Genomic DNA, 24863 nt, shown 5'->3' with positions numbered 1-24863 from the left:
CAAATACATGAACATCATCTCATTGCTGAGTTCTGCTTGGAAAACAATCTGTCCAATTCTAAATCTGGGAGCGCAAGGCATTTTTTGATTATAAACTCCTTGAGAATTTCCTGAAAGCTATGAACCTATCTCCACTCTCTTTTTTCTTTCGTGTGTGTGTGTGTGCATGCAAAGGCGTGCACACACACACACACATGTACGTGAGTGCACACCTATATGCAATTTCCGGGGTAGAGCGCCCACTTCACTGAACTCAATCCATGGGTCCTCATATTCCAGGTTTAGAAGCTATTATTCAGTTGGCTTGATTTTCTATAGGCTCTTACTTCAGGAGAGAAAAACTAAATTCCCTCCCATAGCATATGAACTGCTAAAGAAACTTCTATGCCTCAGCTCTCTCTGGTTGGAGAGTTGGGTCCAATAAATTGCATATATAGAGGACTTAAACACTGAGTTCTTTTTTATCTTGATCCCATCAGAAAATAGATTCTTATATTTTCCATATTCTATAGAAATGATAGAACATCATTATATAAGCTAAGTCTTAAACTCACAGGTACCTTAAATGTCTTGGGGTTAGATGCTTAAAATATTTCCAAAAGGATTTTACATGTTCTAAGTACTTAATGTTGCTAATATGTTAATGATTTTTACCCTGAACAAATTAGGGCATCTGAATCCAATAATTCAACTAGGTCCCCCTGCTCCAGGATTTTAAAAATAAATTACTCAACACCCAATATGCCAGGTATATTTTGAAGTTACTTCTTCAAAACCGCTCTTTTCTTATTGAAGACTTGAGATAATCTTTATATCATCTCACTAGATATTCCTTTAAAAAGTGGTTCTCACAACAGGCATGCATTTATCCTCTCTTCCTTCTTTCTTTCCCATATAATTTACTGTAACTGGACATATTGAGGTATTAAATCAACATGTTTATTGATTATCTACAAGGCATTGTGTCAGATAGGATGGGGAATCTAAAGCTGTGTAAGACAGGTCTTCTGGAGAGTATCTACTATTGAAGATAAGACATGGACCAGAATAATATAAACTTGCTGTTCTCACTGTTATTTATAGCTTTGTGTATAGAAGGTAAATCTATTTGTTATATTTATCTGGCAAATGATAACTTTATTTTACCTCAGAACTCCATAGCAGATAGAGGGTTCGACATCATCACTTTTTTTTTTTTATTTTATTTATTTTCTTAAAAGGAGCTAGAAGTTTAGTGACTGTTCCATAAGGGGGCAGCAGGAAGGACAGCAGAGGGGAGGCTGCTTGCCAGGAGGCAGTGGGCAGGGGCTGCTTCTGAAGGAGGAAGGGGAGGAGGTATGACGACGTATGGAATTTTCCCTTTTTTGGTAACTGTGCCTGGTTGCAAGTAGCCCATTGGTTAGGTAGGGCCTATGAATACTTTGAGGTGGGCCACCTGATGTGCCTGTCTACATTCAGCCAGGTGGTCACTGTGGGCCCTTTTGCCTTGATCAAGTTTTTATTGGTCAAGCCTGTTGCCTGAAAGCGGCCTCTACATCCCCCCCCCCCCACCTCCCGCCGCACAATTTCAACCCTTAAATCTTTAAGGTGCTTGAGAACATCGTCATTTTTAAAATCTTTCATGAAATAATAACATTTTTAAAAAATCGATGTTTATTTCCTACCAGACAAAGCTGTCAAATTTGCATTTTTGATGAAAACTTCAGTTATTCCAAGAGCCTTCAAAACATCTTTTAAGTCAATTTCCTGTTCCACTGTGAACCTGGAGAACACAGAGGGGGAAAAGCATTTAGTTACGGCATTTTAAAAGTTTTTAGTTACAGCATCCTGTTACCTGGGACAAGAATAAAATGTTGGCTATGTTGATTTTAATGGTAAATTATACTAAAACTGGCTTTTGACTGCAAGTGGTATTCGATTGTGCTTATAAAAAGAGGAGACAGCAAAAAGAATAATGTATCAGAATAATATTAAATTATTAAGTAGGAACACTATTTGATGTGGACGCAAAACTGTAATATATAGGGTGAAATAAGTGTTTTGAGGTCAAGGATGTCAAACCTGTAAATGGGTTGCCTTCAGAATCATGTGACCTGGTAATAGATTTGATTTTTTAAGCTGTCAATGTCTTATCAAACATTTATCCAAGGCATTTCATTCTTTTCTTAGTGTCCTTACTCAGCTCCCTGTGGAAAGGGAGAGCCAATGCTGTATCCAATTGCTGTATAATGGATACATCTTACATTTCAACTCCATACACTCAGAGAAAGGAAACATAAAAGCTATTGTGTTAATAATATATATCTTCCTGGTTATTTTAACCTCCAGGACCAAAGCCTGTTTCCTTGGTACCATCACAGAAAAGATGTTCATCAACAAAAGTGAATTAAGGATTACATCTTAAAAACTGTACACTTTTACAATTATATTAGAGATTTTTTTAAGCAAAAGAATAACAAATTTGTATTTTTTGTTCTAATGGGCTTTATGAATTACACATAAATGTGCATCACATTTGCAAGAAGAAATAAAACATTACTTAAAACTGAAATGAAAATAAGTACAGTGGTCATGAGCAGAATATTAATTAAAAAAAAATGGTTTCCACAGAGAGCCTCATTGGTCCTAATATAGAGTCTTTCCCAAACCAGTGAATTGTATCTCCCATCTTTCTAGTGAAAAATACGGAGTAAACATGGCTGCATTAACACACAAATGCAGTTTTTTTAAAGCAAAGATTATTACTTTTTTATAAAAAGTGAGAACAACTAGAAGTAAATGTTTCCTTTTTTTTTCTAAGATGTTGCTTCTTGATCAATAAAAATCATAAATGTAAGTTTTTAGGCAATGGGCTATATCCTTAAAAAAAGCTAAGTTTGTGACAGTCACAAAACATTCCATTAGCATCATTTCTGATGTCTGGTTTTAAGAACAACAAGGGAATGGTTGCTATAAACAAGACTCAGACATCAAGAGGAATAGTCAGGGGAAAATAGTTTTAGCAGGTTCATGTTTATGGAAAATATGACAAATAGAGAAATAAATGTATAGCAAACATATTAAACCAAGTCCTGAATTTTATCTGTATCCTACACTTTTACTTGGACTTAGCACAGTCTCTTTTGTTTTCTACAAAAAGCAGATGTTGGTTGTGGAAGTAGAAAAGGGGGATGAGTAGGGAGGTATGGGATGTCTCAAAGAATACATTCAATGGCTTGATTAAGGTGTTTTGTGTGTGTGCTTTACATTTATTATTGATTGATTGATTGATTGACTGACCTACCAAAAACTATTCTAAGACTATAAAAGATTAATTTAAATATCCCTAAAATTCTTGGAGGTCAGTATTATTATTATCCTCAGTTAAGAGAAGAAGAAACCAAGGAAGAGAAAGATGAGATAACTTGACCAAGGCCATGTGGCTAATAAATGGCAGAGCAGGGGCATGGATCCAGGTCGTATTCTGTATGTCCTGATCCACCTAAAATAGGAAAGTGAAGGGAGAGATCAGTAGGGGATTCTTTGTATTTCTTAGGAGCAACCTGGTTTGTTTCACACTTCTGAGGTTTGCTGTTTCAGGTGAGGATGGTAATTTAGCCAGATTGAATTTGGGCAAGTTCCGGATTTGGCATGTAGAACATGATATTAATAATACCTGCCTCATGGTATTGTTGAGGGGATTAAATAAGGTTTCTAGAAGTCTTTTTTTTTTTTTTTAAGATTTTAATTATTTATTTGACAGAGAGAGAGAGAGAGAGTGACAGGAAAGGGAGGAACAGGCTGGAAACAGGCTCCCTGCTGAGCAGAGAGCCCGATGTGGGGCTTGATCCCAGGACCCTGGGATCATGACCTGAGCAGAAGGCAGACGCTTAACCCACCGAGCCACCCAGGCACCCCCCTAGAAGTCTTTAAAAAAAAAAAAATTATTTTTAAGTGATCTCTACCTCCAACATGGGGCTCAAACTCACAGCCATGAGATCAAGAGTGGCAAGCTCCATCAACTGAGCCATCCAGGGGCCCCAAAGGTTCCTAGAAGTCTTAGGATGGTGCCACTATGTAGGAGGCATGTAATAAAGGGCAGATTGTATTGATAACACTCACAATATTGCAGTTATGTATAACATTCACGTTATTATAGATGTTAAGGTGTTTTATATTTGCATTTTAGTAGTGGTGGAGTAATTTGATTAAATAGCTGTTTCATCTCTGCTGCTTTAGCTGTAAATTAGTCAAATACAGTATCTTTTTTTATTTCAATATCTGTAGTATCTGGCATAGGACAATACACATAGGTTGAAGGGAAAAAAATCTAGGTGACCAAAAAAAAAAAAAAAGAGAGTGTTTGTTCAAAGTTGAAGATAGGATGTGAACAATTTCCACTTATCCATTTCCCGTCTTTGTTTCCTTATCAAATTACAGGAAATAGCTATTATCCATTTACTCTTTCCTCTTAATATAGACTAATATGCATATAAATAATCATTATCATCTCCCATACCTGAGGGCTCACTATATCCCAGACACTATGCAAATCCTTTTACATATGGTATCTCATTTAATCATCCCTATGATAATGTCACAGAGTCCTGTGAGATTATGTATGGTTATCTCTATTCTACAGAAGAACAAACTGAAGTTCGGACAAGCTAAACAACTTGCCCTAGTCACACAGCTAGTGAGTGGTAGAATGAGGATATGAGCTGAGGTCTGTCTGACCGCAAAGTGCCCCACCACTAATAACTACAATTCTAACAACGGCTATTTAAAAACAATCAAACTATAGGTAGATTTTACATTTTGCCCACTGAATTTAAAAATAAAAAGCCACAACACTGCTTTTTTAAACCCAAAAGGCAAGCCTATTTTAACAATGTAATCATGCATTTGCAACTTTCTGAGTAAGTTGAAGAGGTATGTTGAGGGCAGAAGCATGAGAAACTCAGGTGTGGAGAGCAAGTGTTAGGAAAGTATAAATATATTTTACATATAAGGAGATTTATTCACCTTGTAAGCAATTAAGAAACTAATCAAGACACCTTCTGTAGAAAAACCTAATAAAAAGCACTCATGTTAAAGAACAAAATCAGATGGCGTATGTATTAGTTTTCTTTTATAAACATGAAACTAAAGTGCTTTATTTCTAAGACAATCATTTCAAAATAACAGGATGGTCTCTGCTTACAAAATAGAAAACCACTCTATATCTGTTGATTTCCAGCACTCTGATCACAAATGACAAATCTGAGACTACAAAAGTCAGAGTGGAAAGATACGGCAGCCAGGTACCTCTGCATTCCAAGTATTAAGATATTTGATTTTCATTTTAAAACAATCTTCTTGCACCTTATACAATGAAGAGGGTAATGTTCATTAGAACGAGGTTTTTAAAAAATCTTACTGGAAAAAAAGTATATATAAAGCTACCCATAGGGGGCGCCTGGGTGGCTCAGTTGTTAAGCGTCTGCCTTCGGCTCAGGTCATGATCCCAGGGTCCTGGGATCGAGTCCCACATAGGGCTCCCTGCTCGGCAGGAAGCCTGCTTCTCCCTCTCCCACTCCCCCTGCTTGTGTTCCTGCTCTCACTATCTTTCTGTCAAATAAATAAATAAAACCTTAAAAAAAAAAAAAAAAGCTACCCATAGATTAACATAAGGTGAATACTAGGACTTAAAATGTACACTGAAAATAAATAATAATAGTGATAATAGGTAATAACTATATGATGCTTACTCTGTGCTAGGCATTATTCTAAAGTGCTTTTTAGATATCTTACATATATTTTTTTATCTATACTGCCAAACTGTTTTTGCTACCATGAATAAATTGGAAGAATATCTGGTAATCTCATTTAAATCTTAGAAATGTATGACTGTGCATTAACCTTTTAGTATTTCACTGGATTTATGGTATCACATAGGTATAGCAATTTTACCCTCTCCTGAATAGCGTTTTGTATTTTGGATAAAAATACAATTTCAATTCAGCATCTGATTCCTGTAGGACTTATTGTTCAGGGGGAAAACTAATAAAAATGCAAAAGTAGTTGTCCCTTCTCCCCCCCTCAACATACCCTATACCTTTTAAGAAAGGCATTTAAAACCTATATGCAGGGCGCCTGGGTGGCTCAGTTGGTTAAGCGACTGCCTTCGGCTCAGGTCATGATCCTGGAGTCCCTGGATCGAGTCCCGCATCAGGCTCCCTGCTCGGCGGGGAGCCTGCTTCTCCCTCTGACCCTCCCCCGTCTCATGTGCTCTCTGTCTCTCTCATTCTCTCTGTCTCAAATAAATAAATAAATAATCTTTTAAAAAAATAAATAAAATAAAACCTATATGCATAAAATCTAATATAATAGAAAGTAAAAGTACCTGTGGAGCAGGACAAGAATGTGGTCAAATTACAGAAATGTAAAGTTGCTGTTTCAGAGTAATATCTCCATGCGAATAAATCTATACAAACATTTTAAGACAGACACTTGAGTAAACCTAGGAAATGGCTATTAAAACATTTTTACCCTTGCTAAAATGAGGTCACAAACATCATTACCGTCATTGGACATTTAGGGGATCCTAATACTGTAAAATGGAAGGGGTAGATCATTTCCTATTGATCATTACCTACACATAAGTATTTGAAAACAGTCAATTTCTTAAAAAGGGAAACCAGATTTGTGGTATCTAGCTATTTAGCCTTGCTCTCTATGCATTAACCAGGCAGAAGGAGAGTTCATAGAACTTCTGGAGAAATGGATACATGGTAATTAACTGTGCCTAGTTTAGTATCAGGCATTAATATGAGCAAGCAAGCTAAACTATTTCATAATTGAAGAGGATCTCTTAGAAAATGAAAATTTAATTTTCTTCTGCTGCCACATTCAATTTCTCAGTGGACAGGACCTGGAGGCCACATTTTTAGTGAATATGGTTGAATTAGAATATGTGATACTTATTAAGCATTCATTTAGGATTCTGTTAAAATACCCCTAAATAACTTTGCATCCTCACAGAATTGAAGCATTTGGACATGCTGCACTTAATTTATGGAATTTAATAAGGGAAGCATTAACACTGTACTGAATTTCTCATTTTATCAAAAAGAATTTCTTTAAAAATATACAGAGAAGTACACAATATCAATATCAGGCAAAGAAACATGAGAAGAGTATTTTAGGCCAAGGCAAAAACATGCATAGAGACCCAGAGGCAGGCAAAACCATGCGACTTGTATGTAGCATAGCAACAAGCACATGGATAGAACATGCTACAAAGTGTTTGTTGTGGTGAGTGGCCAGACACAGGGTTGAGAAGAGCATCAAGGCCCTGCATAGATTTTATTATTTAATCCACAGGGAGAATTATAAGCTTTTTCCTGCTTATTTATGGTTGCATCTTGGCACCGAGCACAGTAACTTGTTTGTGCTTCTTCCAACAATGTGGGAGATTATTTTCTCTCCAGCTATAATCAACTTTAAATATTAATGAAATACAGAAGACTGCCAAAGCAAATGATATTCAGAGACGATCTATTGAGAAATCTTCTAAAATGAAGCTAAGAATATTGAGTAGGATCTGAAACTAAGTCTTGGTAAATAGTACTGAGTGAATCGATAAGTGAGCTTGTATCTCTGGGCAGGACGTCATGAGTACAAAAGACTACTTTAAAAAAGGAGAAGGGAGAGAAGGAGAGGAGGGAAGGGGAGGAAACAGGAAGGGGAGTAGGGGGAAGAGAGGAGCTAAGACTTAAAATTCAAAGGCAGTGGCCAGAGTTTTCCTGAGTCGGAACCTACATTGAAATCTCTCCCTCCGTGCTATCAGAAGGAGTCCCACAGGAGCCTCTTACCTGGGCAGGTACACTTCCACTTTTTGTTTCTTCACAGAGTTTGCCCATTCTTCAATCAGCTGTGCTTTGACCAATGGCTCCAGAGTGGCCAGTGGAACTTCCTGTCTGGACAATGCCAGCATCATGCTTATCTCCTCTCCCTCATAGGGTATTTCTAGGACTTGGTAGATACCACCAGCTTCATTGGAGCCATCACTAAATTCTCCTAAAACAAAAAGAAAGGTGATAAAAGGCCCATATTCAAGCTCAAATAAAAGGTTTAATTTGTTATAACTCTCTTCCAAAATAGTATATAGAATATAAGAAATTCAGGCATCTGAGAAAAAAGGTATTTTTTTTTTGTTTTTTTTTTAAAAGGTCCTGAAATCAAGTGAATCTTCAGTCCTAAAGAATTTATTTTATTTTAGAATCCCCATAATTATATCACAATTGTTATAATATGTTCTACAGACTTACTTTTTATTTTTAAATGAGATACTTCAAATGAATATATAGTTAAAGAACATCTTTAGAAACGATGGTAAGTCCTGGTTAGAAAAATAAAGCCCTAGATCCAAGTAGTTGTAATTCATATTTGCCAATACCCACCTGATTTCTAAGAAGGGGGAAATTGACTATGTAATACCTGGGACTTTATCATTACCACAGCTAAAAGTTTTGAGGCCAAGATAGCATAGTCAAAATGAAATCTATTACATTCTACAGTAGTTATCCACAGTAACTGTGGTGCTTAAGACCTCCAAATTAAATAATGAGGTTAGTAAGGTAATGGGCTTTCTGTTCTAATAATTTAGCTAAATTCACCAGCCTTCCATAAAAAAAATAAAGAAGTCTTTAAAAAAAAGAGATCCTGCTGCTACCTCAAAATTACCCCATTTTCAAAAAGAAAATGTAATGCTTTTGTTATGAGTATTTTCCTATAACTGATTTAGGTCCTTTAGACCATTAAACATTTTGGTTCTCAAATATAGCGTGTAAGAATACAGTCCATTGTAGTGTGTAAGAAGGATTAACACTCTAAACTTCTGAAAAGTCCAATGAAATATCTTTGAAAATAATGCCAAGGATATTGAGTTGTATCACAAGTCATAGACTTTCAATAAACAAAACTATGAATGATTATGTCTAACCATACATACACAGTCTGAAAGCAAAATTTTATTTATTTATTTTTAAAGATTTTATTTATTTGAGATAGAGAGAGACAGAGAGAGAGGGAGAGAGAGCACAAGCAGAGGGAGCTACAGGCAGAGGGAGAAGCAGGCTCCCAGCTGAGCAAGGAGCCCAATGCGGGACTCAGTCCCAGGACCCTGGGATCATGACCTGAGCTGAAGGCAGACACTTAACTGACTGAGCCACCCAGGCATCCCTGAAAGCAAAATTTTAAAGAAATGCTTGTAATTCAAAAAGTGGTAAGGAATCCAAGCAAGAGCAAAGTGGAACATAGGGGTCACTGACAACCACCCCAAAGCCAATAGCTTTTTGGAGTAACTCAGAATGTTCTTATACAAGGTCAGGTGTTTACCCATGAATAAAGCCATTCTGCAGGTGTAATCAACTTTATAATTTAAAGAAGTATATTAGAAAACTGTCAATGCATATAATATTCACTTAAGGTCTAATTAGAGGCCTTTGAAAATGGAGCCAGGGAAACTGAATTGTAGCCCAAACAAGATTGACAAGATATTTGAGTAATAAATGCTTCATGTTCTTTCTTAAAAATTTATTATACTGTAAGAAGAGAGAAATAAAAGCCAGAATGTCTTACCATAATAAAATTCCCCTTGTTGATACATCATTGGAACTTGGACTTCACTTTCATCATCTTTAGTGAAGGAAAAGGTCCTAGTATTTTCAGGTCTAAATTGTGACTTCCAGTTCCCCTTGAAATAGATAGCATTGATGAGGGCCAAATGAGTGCCCGCATCAAAATCCCTCGGGGATACCAAATCCTTCAACAGACCTATTCAGGAAAAAATGAATAGATGAAAATTTATATTAAATTTGAAGGTGAATGGGGACCAAAAGATTATCAAACTACCATCTGATACAGTAATCCAGAAAAACTGTATACCACTACCAAATTTACAATAAAAATTAAAAGTATCTTGCTTTCAAAGGAAAAATGTTACACACACACACACACACACTTACAGATTAAGGGGATCTAAAACACACCTACCTGTAATAACACTGGTAGGATCTTGACACTTGCAGAAACTATAGAACCAAGTACAACAGAATCTCAGGCTTTACTACTTTCTAGTTGTAATGATGTATGCACATCTCTTAACACAGAGTAAGCATTCAATAATGATTACTGAGTTTATTCTTGAACAATGTACATGATTAAAATGTCAGCCAGTTCAAAAATTTCCCCCATATATATTGGATATCTTTCCACTAAATATAACAACTGCATTCGACTAGGTGAAAACAGATGAGTGAAAGCCAATTGAACTAGTGATGCCTTATTATCGATCATTTGAAATATTCCTTTACAAATCTATTGTCAAAGATACTGGCTCTTTGTTGATAGCTAAAAATGTGTAAAAAGATTTTTGAAATAGCTTGTAATCATTCAATCTATTCAAAGTGGATTATTATTCTTGACTTATTCTTTGAATGTTAAAATACAGACATAAGTTTATTTTATCCTACGTTTTAATGTCATAGTTGAAAAAGATAGGACCAAAATTTGTATTCTCTCATTTTATTAATGATAGCACTTCTTTAGGTGCTTACAAAGGTGCCTCGGAATTTTTGGGATTATAGGACATAGGGTATGTGGTCAGGTTTTTTTGTTATTGTTCCAAAATAAAATATATTAGATTGACATTATTTGAGGAGTTTTGACAATATGAATTAATTTAATGAACATCTGCAATCTACTTTCAATTTGGCTTCATTTTTTAAATTCTAATTTCAATATTTTGATGGTAAAGTTAGAAAATAAAATGGTAAAATATGAAACATTTGGAAAGCTTAAATACATTTTTAAAGACTAGATTAGAAACAAATTTTATTTATTTTTTAAAGATTTTATTTTTTTATTTTTTTACACCCAATGTGGGGCTCAAACTCATTACCCCGAGATCAAGCATCACATGCTCCACCAACCAAGCCAGTCAAGTTTAGAAATAAGTTTTAAAATAAATGTTCAGATTAGAAATAAATTTTAAATTAGATTAGAAATAAATTTTAAAATAAATGTATCTCTTTCTCATTCTCCACTTATTTGGGCTTAAAATGGGCTGCTCTTTTTTTAAGAAATCCTATACAATTTTTTTGATTACCAATCAAGTTCTGTTGTTTAGAAGCCCAACTTTGAGGGTGCCTGCCTGGGTAGTTCAGATGGTTAAGATGGCTAAGCATCTGCCTTCAGCTCAGATCATGATCTCCAGGTCCTGGAATTGAGCCCTACATCAGGCTCCCCGCTCAGCGGGGAGTCTGTGTCTCGCTTTCCCTCTGCCACTCCCCCTACTTGTGCTCTCTCTGTTTCTCTCTGTCTCTCAAATGAATAAATAAAATCTTTAAAAAAAATAAAAGCCCAACTCTGATTTTTAACTCTTTCTTACATTCTATTTTAAGTATATTTTTAAGAGGCCCACCAACTGCCATCCTAATTGGTATCTAACTTCTTAAACAAGTCAGCTCAAGCAAAATTCCATATAGTAGTTAAGATTACCATGCAGAGGAAAACCATGATTGGAGAGACAGATTTCAGACTGATTTATCATAGTGCCTAAATTCTTCACATGCCAAAAGATTTAAGTTCTTTCAAAAATGTTTATTCATAAGCAATGCCTCTAAAAAGACTGTAATCTATACAAAATAATTATTAGATACTCAACTAAATGCTAACATTCAAAAATTCAACTGGAGTGAAGAGAAAATAATTTCAGAAGTAGAAGAGAGTTAAAACTAAGCCACTAGAGAAAGAAAGGAACCAAATGACATACTATTTGTGTTATTCTCCACCCACTTATTGATATGGTTGGCCACAGCTATATTTTGACTGAAGTCCACATGATTTACTTCTGCTTTGAAGTATTTTTTCAGCATTTGCAAAAATTCCTCATTGACGTGAAATCCATTTTGCACAAAGAGGGAATTGGCAATTTTCATCACATACTGGCTCTCTTTAGCAGTTACCATGTTAGAAAAATCCTTCAAGAAGGAAAATTCGTCACCTGCAAAATGACAAACAATAAGTTTATTAGTGGAACAAACACAGTGAATGATCATGGGGATTGGAAAAGCACTAAAAAACAGCAAGGAAGATTGATGAGACAGGGGCCCAAGGGAAGAGCACTAGTTTATTCCCCATATCGACATGACTAGGAGGTTCCAATATTTGTGCCATTTCTAGATCTTCAAATTAACTTTGAGTATTATGAACTGGTATTATTTTTCGTTTTAATTGATGTCTTGGTAGAATCTATAGAGATTTTTTTGGTTGTCTCCTTTCAAAGTACTTAGGTTATTCTCATTAAATTGGTCTTCATTTTATAATTAATAGGAATAAGAATTAAGCTTAATTACCTAATTTAAAAATCAAAATATTCCTTGAAATTTTACTTTCACTGGACTTTTTTGCCTTATAACTAGAAACATGCCTTAGAAATCATCGAGTTCTTAACTTTTTAATGAGTCGATTCTCATGTATATTAAAAACATTAAAATAGAAATCATACATCATGTCAAAATGATTACAAGAACCTTTTGGCTAAAAACTTTCCCCAATACATAACATTTTCATAATAATAAAACATTTCAAAAAAATTCTTGGATGCTGCTTAAAAAATGAAGATACAATTGGTTTTAAGCAAAAATTTATAATATTCCTAGAGAATCATGTTGCTTTTCTTCATAGCAGTTATCACAGTTGTAAATATTCATTTATGTGATAATTGATTGATACATGCCTCTCCCTCTAGACTGGAAAACTCAGTAAGAACCAGGTTTGATTTTATTTGTCACAGTGAGTTTTATTTAAATAATAATAATAAAATCTACAATTTCCTTAGATTAACTCAGCTAAGGATACAGCAAGGAGTTAATACCTTCCTTGGGTTTCCTGATGGTTCTCCTAACCATACCATCTCAATGAGATCACTTTCTCACATTGTGTGAATATTGCTACCTGTGGCCTAAGACGACATAACTGAGTTGAAAGTTAAAGTCAAACCACCTTGAAAAATTAAACCTAAGGACACTCACCATTTTTCAGGCTGTCATATCCCATTGAATGACGGATTTCTTTCAGGGTAGAACCTTGGGCCCCAAGTTCCATCATTCCCATAGCAAAGGTAACACTCAATGGAGAGAAAAGAATATTTTCATCTTCCCCTGTGGCTCGAAGATGGTTATACATATTCACTGACAACTCAGCAATGGTCTCATCAGGGAAAGTGGCCCCTAAAGCCAGACTTTGCAGAACCAGCAAAGAGAAGAGTACAAGGAAAGCCATGTTGGGAGAGCTCAAGCCTGAAAAACAATAATTTCCATATTAATTATTAATTATCTCTGACAATGGAGTGAAAGGCAAAAAATAAAATAAAAATAAGAATTATTTCTTGCAAAGCTGTAAAGCAAACCAAATTTCTAAACATTTACATTGTTAATATCTCCTAACAAAAGCCCCTTTAAAGGATATGTTGGGAGATACTATTTTTAAAAAGGCAATTAATAGTCAAATGAACAAATAACATTGCTAAATTCTGAGGATATTTCCAGGAACAGGTAGCCCTGGTCCCCACCTTCATGGGGTTAAGAGTATGTATAGCTACATATATAATGGAGAATTTAGACCATGTTTGGTGAGGCAAATATATCAATTTTTCATATCTTCACCATATATATTTTGGTCATGATTTTAAAACAATTTACTCTAGCTTACACTAAACTACAAAGGTCCAGGAAAACTATAATGGAAACCAAAAGATATTTACAGGGTTTAAGATGAACTAGTGAAGTCAGGCATTTGAAAATGTCGCTCTACTCATTCACTACAATTTATAAAATTAATGCACCATGCAACTGGGTTGCCAACTGGCAGGAAAAGATCAGACACACACCTGCCACCGGCCCTAGTTTGTTCAGCCCAGGCTGCAGAACCCACAGGAAGTGGTAACCTAGAGAAACACATTCAGCACATCCTTGTGCTCCTTTCTCTTCCACTGTGGCTACCTATGAGGCTGTTACTCCTAATGGTGATCTCGGGGCAGGGAGGGGCCTTCTACCACACTGTCCTTTTATACTTAGGCTGATATTACCATTTCAGCTTATACCAGAACACGATGCTTCTATTTCTTTCTTTCTTTTTTTTTTTTTTTTTTTACGATGCTTCAATTTGAATGAATATTTCTAAATACGAGGTTTATCTGGTTCTTGAGCCATTTCTCTGTGGAAAAGAAAGTGTCAGTGCCAGACATCTCTGGTTGATAGTTCTTCCTCCTGGCACACCAGTGTTCCCGAAGCCCTGTCCACCCACAAACGGCACACACTGACCAGCACACAGCTGGGACAGAATTTCCTTTTTCCTTGTATTCTCCTTCTTTGTCACTGCAGGCATCTAAAAGCTGAACTGCCTAGTCAAACAATTAAGCAGCTTATTTGTTCATGACCTTCAAGGAAAAAAAAAAAAAAACTATCATGAAAACAACATGTAAAGTGATACTGAGCGAACACATTTGGAAAATTGTATTTCAACGAGCATGGAACATTAACAATCCCCTTTCCTCAGTTAACAGAAGGCATACACATTTTACTTAAGAGCAAGGTGTTTCTGACAGGGGTTTGAGTCAGAATGTCCTCCTCCCTCCTATCACGTTTTTCATTCCAACTTCTGGAGAGCTGCCTATTAGTTTGTAAGTCCTTCACATTTTAGGGTTCAGTTTTAGGGATCAGTTTTGTTTTGTTTTGTTTTGTCTGAGAAATTCCAAGCACTGCTGTCATCCCTCTGCTTTTGTATTAAGGTTTAGATCAGTCTCCTTTGTTTAGGAAGGAAAGGCTCAGCCTGCATGTAAATACGGACTCTCACAACCCCTGCTGTGGGAGACCCCACTGTGGGAGATGGGGATGGCTGCCTGTGGGAGATCAAGTGCACTGCTGCAGAGCAGTGTCTGTGGTGGGACTGAAGCCCGGGGCAGAGAACACAGCTGCCCTGCCAGCCGGCAGACTGAGGCCATCAATGCGAGGCTGCCCCAAAATTTCCAGCCCCCCAACCCCCTGCTTCTGTACTCCAGAGGACTCCAGGAAAAGGTGGAAGCAGAATAGGGGAACTTTCTCAATGTCTAGATTCAGATGGAAATTTAGCAGGTACCCTTCTAACTTGAAAGAGACCCTAAGATATATCCGGTATTTAATACTTAGGTTACTAGAACTCAGAAATCCAAGTCAGACTCAAAGCCATGCTCTTAATCATGACACTATCCTGCTATCTGACATACCCTACAAAGACCCAAAGCTGGGCCTCATTACTTTCGTTTAATGTTATCTAGTAGTTAATGAAGTTAAAGTCACTATATGGTGGTGGTATCTGTCCCTCAGTAACATGGCTATTTGGAAACCATTGCTTTCAACATGAGTATCAAATTTTAGATGAACAAAAAGATTTCATTCGGGGAGCCTGGGTGGCTCAGCCGTTAAGCGTCTGCCTTTGGCTCAGGTCATGATCCCGGGGTCCTGGGATCGAGCCCCGCATCAGGCTCCCTGCTCTGCTGGAAGCCTGCTTCTCCCTCTCCCACTCCCCCTGCTTGTGTTCTGTCTCTCGCTGTGTCTCTCTCTGTCAAATAAATAAATAAAATCTTTAAAAAAAAAAAAAAGATTTCATTCATATAAAACAAAAACCAACCTATTGCCAACCAACAAGCATTCTAGAAAAACAAGGTCAAGTCTATCATATTCATCAGCATTTTTATTTACAAATGAATGTGCCATGAGATAAATAAGCTAACACATGATGTATGACCTTTGGCAAATCACATGCCTTCTCTCGGTCTTAGCTTCCTCATTCATGAGATGAAGATGCCAATTTCTACGCCACACAATTTTTTAAAAGATTTTATTTATTTGAGAGAGTGAGAGAGCACACATAGGGGAGCATCAGAGGGAGAGGGAGACACAAGCTCCCCGCTGAGCAGGGAGCCCAACTCCACACAATTATTGAAGATGTAAATGAAATAGTGCCTGTTTGAAGCATTCATTTTAAGCTACAAACGTACTAATAAAAAACATTGTCATTAGAGAGTATGTTTCCTAGGTTTGTATATTTGCTGTCAGGGAAGAGGCTCTAGAGCCAAAATGAGTATTTTATTCTTCCTGTTGGCTCATCTAATGTAGCACTATTAAATGCCATTCATTCAGCCAAGATTGAAAGAGGTACCATGAAGATACTCAAATGTACAAGCACGGGATCTTGTCCTCAAGAAACTCACGGCATTGTACAAGAACATGTAATCTATTATAGTGGTTCTTCTCTTTTTTAAGAAAAGAGATTCTTTTAAGAATCAGGAGAAGGGTAAACAATCTCTTCAGAAAATGCATGCATATGGCTAACAGAACATTACTTTCACTGGCCAGGATATTTACTGGCCTCAGGTTAAGAACCCCCTGGTCTGTAGCAGATGGTCCAGATGCAGAAAGAAGCAGTGTTTGGTGGACCTGCAGCTTACTGGGGGAAAGCAATGTCAAAACTACTAATGTATCTTCAGGCTTGTGGCAGAATCCTGGAAAAAACATCCGTATGTCTGTGAGAAAGGGCTCTTCCCAGGGTAGTGGGCAGCAGGCCACGATTTACATGCTCTGCTGGGGAATTAGAAGCATTATGGCAAGGAATGGTGGAAGTGAGTTATATCAGGAAACTCTTTAGTCAAGATTTAAAGAACTCTGTTCTGGAAGCACACATTTTATCTATATTTAAGTGATCTTTCCTTCTTTTAAAGGCAAAATGTCCAGTGTGCAAGAAAAAAAAAATGGCTTCTGCCAGACTGGCCCAGCCTTTCTGATGCTACCTATCCCACCCCTAGCCCCTGGCTCTTTCACCTCCGCTGCCTCCGATTACTCCTTCTGAGGATTTTTTCTGGGGAGAAGGGAAGCTTCCCCCTTCTTCTACCTTCTAAGTGGGGAGTGTTCTCCAGGGTTCTATTCCTGGCCCTCTTCTCTTCTGTGTACTGTTCTTCTCGTGCCTGCTGGTGAACTTCCCTCAAAACAAAGGTACTTCAACTATTATCCCTGTTCATATTGTTCCCCAGTAAGTAAAATTCTAGCTCTGGCTTTCTTTTTATCTTAATTCCTGATGTGCATTGCAAATTGTTTTGGGAGTGTCTTAGTCTTTGATTCTTGTCAGCACTTCAAATTCAAGGTGACTCAAACTGGGCTCCTTGTTTATCAATCAGGCCCATTCTTTTTTTTTTTTTTTTTCCTTTTTTTCTTAAAACATCAGAGTCCTTTGACTCCTCTCCATGTCCCTTTCCCTTATGTTCGATGAGCTGTCAACACTTATTCCATACTGTGCTCTGGACACTTCTACCCATTATCCATGACCATTTCTATAGACGTTGTGGCAGTTCTTCTTAATGCATTCTCAAGGGCTCCACCAATGACTTCCATCCATTCTCTGAAGCCCAGGGTACTGCCCTCCTCAATCCAATGGATGCATAGTCTCCGGATGAATTGTTTTGAATTACTGTTATGAACAGGTATTCCTATATTTACAAAACCTCAAAATCTTACTCATGCCTGTAGAGTAAAGCCCCAAATCTTTAGTCTCACTTTACTGTGATCCAACATGTTTCTACCCACTACTCCCCTTCAGGGATCCTCCAATTCAAGCCAGACTCCTTTTTGCAGTACATATCCCAGAATTTCTGTCTCATGGTGCTGGCTTGTGTAGTTCTCTTTCTGGAACTACTTCAACCTGGTTCCATATGTTCAAATCCTAACCACTCCTCAAGGTTCTGCTCCACTTCCATTTCCTTCATGAATACCCTCCTGGTTCTTCAGTTACAACAGCAATTTCCCCCTCTGAAATGTTGGCACATTTTATCTCTACCTCTCCAACAGCACATATCACTGCTTCCCTCTATTACAGATAATTCTGTACACGAGTCGGCTGGTTTCCTCAGCTTTTTGAAGACACAGATAGAAGTGCATTCCTCTTTGTCTATCTTAAAATAATCAGAATAAGCACTTAATACATTACATATCGTAGGTACCAAATATTTGTTGAATGAATGTAGCTCGAGATGTACAGGCTCACGAATGCTGCATTGGAAGGAATAGCAAGAGTAGCTGCTTCTCCTCAATTCTCGAAGCTAATTTAATCTTAGTCCACAGGTAGTGGCTCATTTCCATTTTTTATTCCCTTTGATAAAGTGTTTCCTTATTGAGTCTGAGACCATCTTTCCAGTCTGACAAAGTGGTACTGTCACCAATGCTGGCCTACTGCAACGCCTGGACATGGGATGCATTAACAAACAAGTGCACCACCTTGAAAAATCACAAAAGGTGCTACCCAAATGTTACTGTATTAACATTAGTCTACAGAATGCCAGGGCCCCACCACTAATCATAATAACCAACACATTCTAAAATGAATTACTCTCACATGGAGCATTACTTTGTAGTTCATTATTTTCAAGCTACTGAATAAAATGCTTTACAGAAAAACAAGGGGCCGCAGGACCAGCGTAGTAGTAGATTGTGCTGCTGTGCTAGAAAAGGCAGAAGTAGTTGAGCTACTAATAAATTGCCATTAACTCTTGCATCTCTCCTTTACGTGGTTTGGGGCATGTGTGCGTGCATATCCTGCTTTGTCAAACACTTCATTCAAACAGGCCAGGGAAATAGATCTTATAATTGAGGTGTGAGTGATCACAAAGTGGAAAGCTAGCACAATAAGGAAGATGAGTTATATCAGGAAGATTTAAAAAAAAAAAGCTTTCTTAGTAGTTAATCTTATTTATAGAAAGATTGATACTCATAAATGCAACTTGTTGTTTTTTTTTGGATAGCGCAATTATTTGAAATGTAAAGAAGATGGTTTCGTAATTGTGAGCTAAGTAAAAAAGGAAGGTATTCTTTAGAAGGTGAAAAAAAATGGCTGAGGAAGATCCTTTCTCCAACAACAACAACAACAACAACAACAACAAAAAACAGCCATACAAAATAACTCAGGAAAAAATGCCTAAAGCAAAGAACACTATCTTGAATCACTCTGGCGTATTAATTCTCAGATTTTTGCATGTAGTTATTTTTTTAATTGAGGGAACCAATATAAGGTTGCTCAATTTTTATTTTATTAAGCAAATACATTGGAATGGGGGCAAGTTTAACAAAAAGAATGCCTCTGACAATCACATAAAAGAATGAACATTTCATCATGAAAAGAAGATAGTTCTTCAAAGTGGATATGTTTGAATTCATGGTTTCACTACTTTTTCTTTCTTCTCCCCCCCGCCCCCACCCCCCATGGGTTGGCACTGAGTGTTTGGAAGCCACTTCCAAAGTGGAAGTGTTTGGTTAGTACCAGTTCACTTGGTGAAATTTGGAACAGGTTGGTCTCCAGATGTTTGTTCTCTGATTTACTAAGAGAAAGGGTTGACCTAGATCAGCCGCAGTGAACCTGGAAAATTTGTCAAAGAATTTATCACACACAAAAAAGGAATCATGACCGGGATGCCTGGGTGGCTCAGTCAGTTAACTGTCTGCTTTCGGCTCAGGTCATGGTCCCAGGGTCCTGGGATGGAGCCCCACATCGGGCTTTTTGCTCAGTGGGGAGTCTGCTTCTCCCTCTGCCCCTCCCCCTGCTCGTGCTCTCTCACTCTCTCAGATAAATAAATAAAATCTTTAAAAAAAAAAAAAGGAGTCATGACCTTGTGAAACAACCTGTACTTTAGCAACCTGTAATTTAGCACAGTTCCTGAACCACAACATATGTAGTGTACCTCCCCACACCCAATTTTAACTCTTCAGAAATTAGAATAAATCTTATGATCAATGTCCAAAGAAACCAGTCGATCTCAGAGATGCAGCTGTGCCACTGTGATCATTTCCTGTGTAAGCGTCATAGCCTGGCTAAGTGTAAACTTTTGGCTACTTGTTTATCCTTGTTTCCTCAGTCGACTTATTTTCATTGGTGCTGCCTCCCACAGTCGAATTTTTGCTTACACTTGGACCCAGAATTGTCCTCAATAGCACTGTATTGTATGGCAGCACTGAAAAGAAAAAGGGCCATGGACCCAGGGAACAGAGGGGAGGATGTAAGTTTACTGTAAGTGATGCAAGCATTTATCACTTGAGAAATGAACCAACTGATTTTCTTGTAACACAACAACTGAGTATTTTACAAGGATCCACGAATATAAGACCCATGTATGTAAATGAATTTGTGCAAGAGATATATCTCTTGTCCTTAGGATATGTACAAAAGAACTGTTGGATGCCTAGCAGCACAATTAGAGGCAGACGAATTTGCCAAATCTCTCAATATAAATCATAGTGCTTTCAAAGTGAGGAAAGGTGAATGACCAATGCATGCTTTGTGAAGGACTATTGCTCAGGTGCTAGGCTGTCAATAGCTTCCTGGTAACTTTCAAATTAGCTGTATAAATGTGTGGAGGGGTGTGCAGGTGGAGTAGTCAAATAATCAAATGGAAATGGAGAGAATACACCAGTAGTCTTTGAAATGCCTTAAGATTATATTTTCAATCACAAAGGTGCTAAAAGTTTTTATCAGAAAATGCATTATGAAAAGTATCATGTCATGTGCCTGATAAACAATGGCCAGAAGTGATTCAGAAGGATGAAAAGAAGGCTCAGACTTAAAATCTTAGTTATTAAGGGCATAATACGCTAGCGTATAAAGATACTCCATTGTGCTATATTTTAAAAAGAACTGTACATTTTTCTCCTTAAAATGTTCTTTCTCCCTAAAAAGAAGATGCTATGTAAATTGAGATATATTTTAATACCAAGGGACCAGAATCAAGGAGAGAAAGGAGTGCAGGAGGTTTAATTCTGTAATCATGGTATCTATGAAATTATGATTCTTCCATCTTTTCCTCTTTCTTTTGCTTCTCCCCCCAGCTATCTAGCCCACTGTGATTCTTTCCATACTCTCTTACACTTTGCAAAAAAACACATCTTTATGTCCTTTTTCCTGTTCTATTGAATCAAGCAAAAAGGAAAGCTTATCAGGTATCTCTTAAACAAGGAGTAAATGGCCAGGTAAATCAAAGGGACAGAACTATGGAGAGAATAAGTTACAGATATGTAATTTACCAGAAAGAATTATGAAAGACTTGAAAATGCCCCAAGATGATTGCTGGATGTCTTCAATGAAAAACTATGAATTATCTAGAACATAACCTTCCGGGGTATCTGACTATGAGTTTTGGGCCCTTCGTTGTCTTTGAACAACTTCACCGTTCTCCAAGTTGAAGATAATTGATAGTGATGCAAATGATTCTTGTCTATATAAATGCACAGTGTACATGTATGATTGAATGCAATTGATTGTTGCCCTGTGGATATTGACCAGTTCTGCATTTATTAAGCAAATGTGTTTCAGTATTCCTCATGAGTTTATATATTCATCTGCTTTTTGGATTCTTTAATGAATTGGTTGTAAGAGCTTACTGATTCTCTCATTAGTTAATGAGCTAAATAAAATCTTTGATATCTTTTCATTTTATATTTGTTTGAGAGTCAAGATTATAACCTTTTAACAATAATTATCCTTTAACTAATTTTAAAAATCCTTACAGTTAGAAATTTTTCTTTCAAAAAATGTTTATTTTCATGGGATAATCCAATAATCAGAGTAGGAGGGAACTGGAATATTAGTCTTTTCTTAATCACTGAATATTCCTTAATCATTGGTTGAATTAGTACTATACCACTGGTACCCCAAAATGATTTAGTAGAACTCTGTGGCTTGGAACTACTGATCACATAGCAGCTAGCACTGAGCTGGCGGTGCTAGAGGTCTAAAATTCTTCGGTATTTTGCATGCATCCAAGAGGAAGGTTAGGTCTGGAAGAGACTATGGTAGTCTGCTCATTTAGGGACTAAACAGTCCTGGAAATGTTGAGAAACAACCAAGGGAAGATGTGCTCAAACTCCCCAGAATTTTTAAAGTGCTTTGGTAAATATAAATATATTAAGTCTGAATTCCTCAGCAACCAGAGGGAGGCTAATTGGAATGAAGATGGACCGTGACTCACAAGAGTTCCTTTCTTTGCTGATACGCAAGGCTTCCAAGGAGCTTTGGTGATTTTTTGGCACCAAACATCCTCTAACTAGTAGGAGATAAGGGTTATAAACTTTCAAGAACATTTCACAATAAAGATAACCTCTTGGGAAATTGTTTGACTTAATAAATAGATGATGAATAAGTAAGTCTCTAGTCAAACATTTTCCCATGTTAGGCTGTAACAAATTTCTAAAATCAAAAACCAAAATACTCAATTATTCTGTGTCCTTTAAAAAGTTAGAAAAATGCCGTCCAACAGAACTTTCCGCAATGACGTAAATATTACATATGTGTACTGGTCCAATAAGGTAGCCATTTGCCACTTGTGGCTATTGGGTATTTGTAGTGTGGCCAATACAACCGAGAAACAAGTATTTTAATTTTATTTAATTTTAATTAATTTCAATAGCCATATATGGCTCGTGGTTACCATATTTGACCATGCAGAGTTAGAAGTAGGCCACATAGATCTACTTCTCATAACATTGGTTCTTGACCAAATACAAGTGTTTAAAACAAAAACAGAAAAAAAAACATAGGTTCTTGACCTAATACAAGCGTTTAAAACAAAAACAGAGAAATTAGTAGCATGAATATAAAACATGTCTCCTTACATAAGCTGTTTTATTTATAAACATACTCCTTTTCTTCAAGAGATCTCAATTGATAAAGAGGCTCCATTTGGAATTCCAAAGGCTTTTGATTAAAGTAGGTGACTACTGGGAAAATAAAGGTGATGCCAACAAGCATCAGTGAGCTGGCAGATCCCAGCCCTCCTGGAAACGTGACTTGGGCTTTTCCATAAAGTGGTAATGAATAATTCTGTTTGGCACAAGCAGGGAGACTTTGTCCTTGCCAATGAATGACTTCCTTTGGAATACTGTCAGGAGAGCTAAACAAGTGACACACAAGCCCTAAGGCAAGATTCAGGGAGTAGTTTCAGAGAGATGGGTTAAAAAGTCATCATCAGTCAAGGTCATGTGTGGCTCAAGGCCATTTTGGAAGAAGCCAGGCATTAACGGTCTTAGCTTACCCATTAATGCTTTAAGAAATCCCTACTGATTGCTCTTACCCAGCCTATGGGCTTAGCTGTTTAAAAGACTGCAGAATGTTCCTGCGGGAAACACCTTGACCAGACCCTCATTTTACAGGTGAGGAAACTGAGTCATCTGTACTGAACAACTTTTTGTACACAAAAGATGTTTAATGAGCTACTATAGATACGAAAAAACATAAACTTTAAATGTGAACGCAATACCTAGAATTTAATTTACTCATTCATTCATTCATTCATTCATTCATTCATTCAATAACTACTTATTCTTGACAACTACATACCAGGTCCTGTACTAGGTGCTAGGGATACAGAGGATAACAGGATGATGCAAAAGATATGCTTTTGTGGTATTTTCCTTCATGTATTAGGTATATATATTCTTTAAAGAGATCTCCAACTTTTTATTCAGAGTTTTAAAAATATTGGAATTTCTAATAAATAAAATCTTTAAAAAAAAGGGGGGGGGGGCGCCTGGGTGGCTCAGTCGTTAAGCGTCTGCCTTTGGCTCAGGTCATGATCCCAAAGTCCTGGGATTGAGCCCTGCATCAGGCTCCCTGCTCAGCGGGGAGCCTGCTTCTCCCTCTCCCACTCCCCCTTCTTGTGTTCCCTCTCTCACTGTGTCTCTCTCTGTCAAATAAATAAATAAAATCTTTAAAAAATAAATAAAAATAAAAATATTGGAATTTCTAATTTCTCAATATTAAAATATTGCTTGTGTAATAAAGTTTTTAAAAGCTGGCTATGTCCCTGAAAATCTGAAAATACTCAGATATAAGGTTGCTTCTCAATTACTTTGTTAATGGAGGGAGTATTAGCCTAACTTACCCTCCAATTATTTGCTAATGCTTGAGTATATCCTGAAGGGCTGGGAAAGGAGGTAAAATATCCAGAGAAATTATTTAAAGAAAAAATTCTCCCAGGAAGACTTTCAGAGCGTTCAAAGCCAGTTTTAACCTGTCTTGATAATGCAGTCAGAACTGTAAATACAGTATTGTAATGTGATGATACCCTAACAAAGGACAGTAGTAGTTAGGGCTGTTGGCCATACACACCAAAATAGCCCAGATTCAAAGCATTTATTTTTGTATTAAATTATATTTGGGTTATATTTATGGTGTTTCTTGTCTTTCTTTTTTGAATTCTCCATCTCTCTGCACTATTTTACTGTCTTAGCTTTAAGAGCCCTCACAGCTATTGTTATTTTTCTCTTTTAGCTTTAACTTCTTGCTTTATTTTATAAGATTAAGTGTGAGGGTTTGAGGACATCCCTAAACTCTCCTGAGGTGAAATGCGTAGTTTCACTTTGCCTCAGTGTCTGTTGAGACCACACAAAGCTATTTTCTTATCTTGGCTAATAACTATAATATTCCCAAGACCCAAGTGTTCTTTTAGTAAAATGGTGTAGGCTCATGGGTTTCTTTTTCTTTTTTTTTTAAATTTTTTTTGAAGATTTTTTATTTATTTATTTGACAGAGAGAGACACAGAGAGAGAGGGAGCACAAGCAGGGGAAGTGGGAGAGGGAGAAGCAGGCTTCCCGCGGAGCAGGGAGCCCGATGTGGGGCTCGATTCCAGGACCCTGGGATCATGATCTGAGCTGAAGGCAGATGAGATGCTTAATGACTGAGCCACCCAGGCGCCCCTCTTCTTCTTTTTTTAAAAGATTTTATTTATTTGAGAGAAAGAGAGAGAGAGTGAGAGACCATAAGCAGG

The 24863-nt window shown here is 37.0% G+C and overlaps 1 protein-coding gene across 1 annotated transcript in view; it reads right to left on the bottom strand.

Annotated features, from left to right (window-relative positions):
- Positions 1 to 24863, bottom strand: part of SERPINI1 (serpin family I member 1) — a 70810-nt gene that overhangs the window by 14009 nt on the left and 31938 nt on the right. The window contains exons 2-6 of the mRNA XM_034998494.1: positions 13059 to 13325; positions 11798 to 12028; positions 9604 to 9798; positions 7836 to 8040; positions 1665 to 1762 (exon numbers count right to left, since the gene is read on the bottom strand). Of these exons, the coding sequence (XP_034854385.1) occupies positions 1665 to 1762; positions 7836 to 8040; positions 9604 to 9798; positions 11798 to 12028; positions 13059 to 13308 (979 nt within the window). The 5' untranslated portion in view covers positions 13309 to 13325. The remainder of the gene's footprint in view (positions 1 to 1664; positions 1763 to 7835; positions 8041 to 9603; positions 9799 to 11797; positions 12029 to 13058; positions 13326 to 24863) is intronic.

The sequence above is a fragment of the Mirounga leonina genome, unplaced genomic scaffold, assembly GCF_011800145.1.
Source record: "Mirounga leonina isolate KUSES-001 unplaced genomic scaffold, KU_Mleo_1.0 Mir_115, whole genome shotgun sequence".
In the NCBI taxonomy this organism is placed as follows: domain Eukaryota; kingdom Metazoa; phylum Chordata; class Mammalia; order Carnivora; family Phocidae; genus Mirounga; species Mirounga leonina.
The sequence above is the reverse complement of the archived record's forward strand: the minus strand, read 5'-3'. Positions and strand labels throughout refer to the sequence as shown.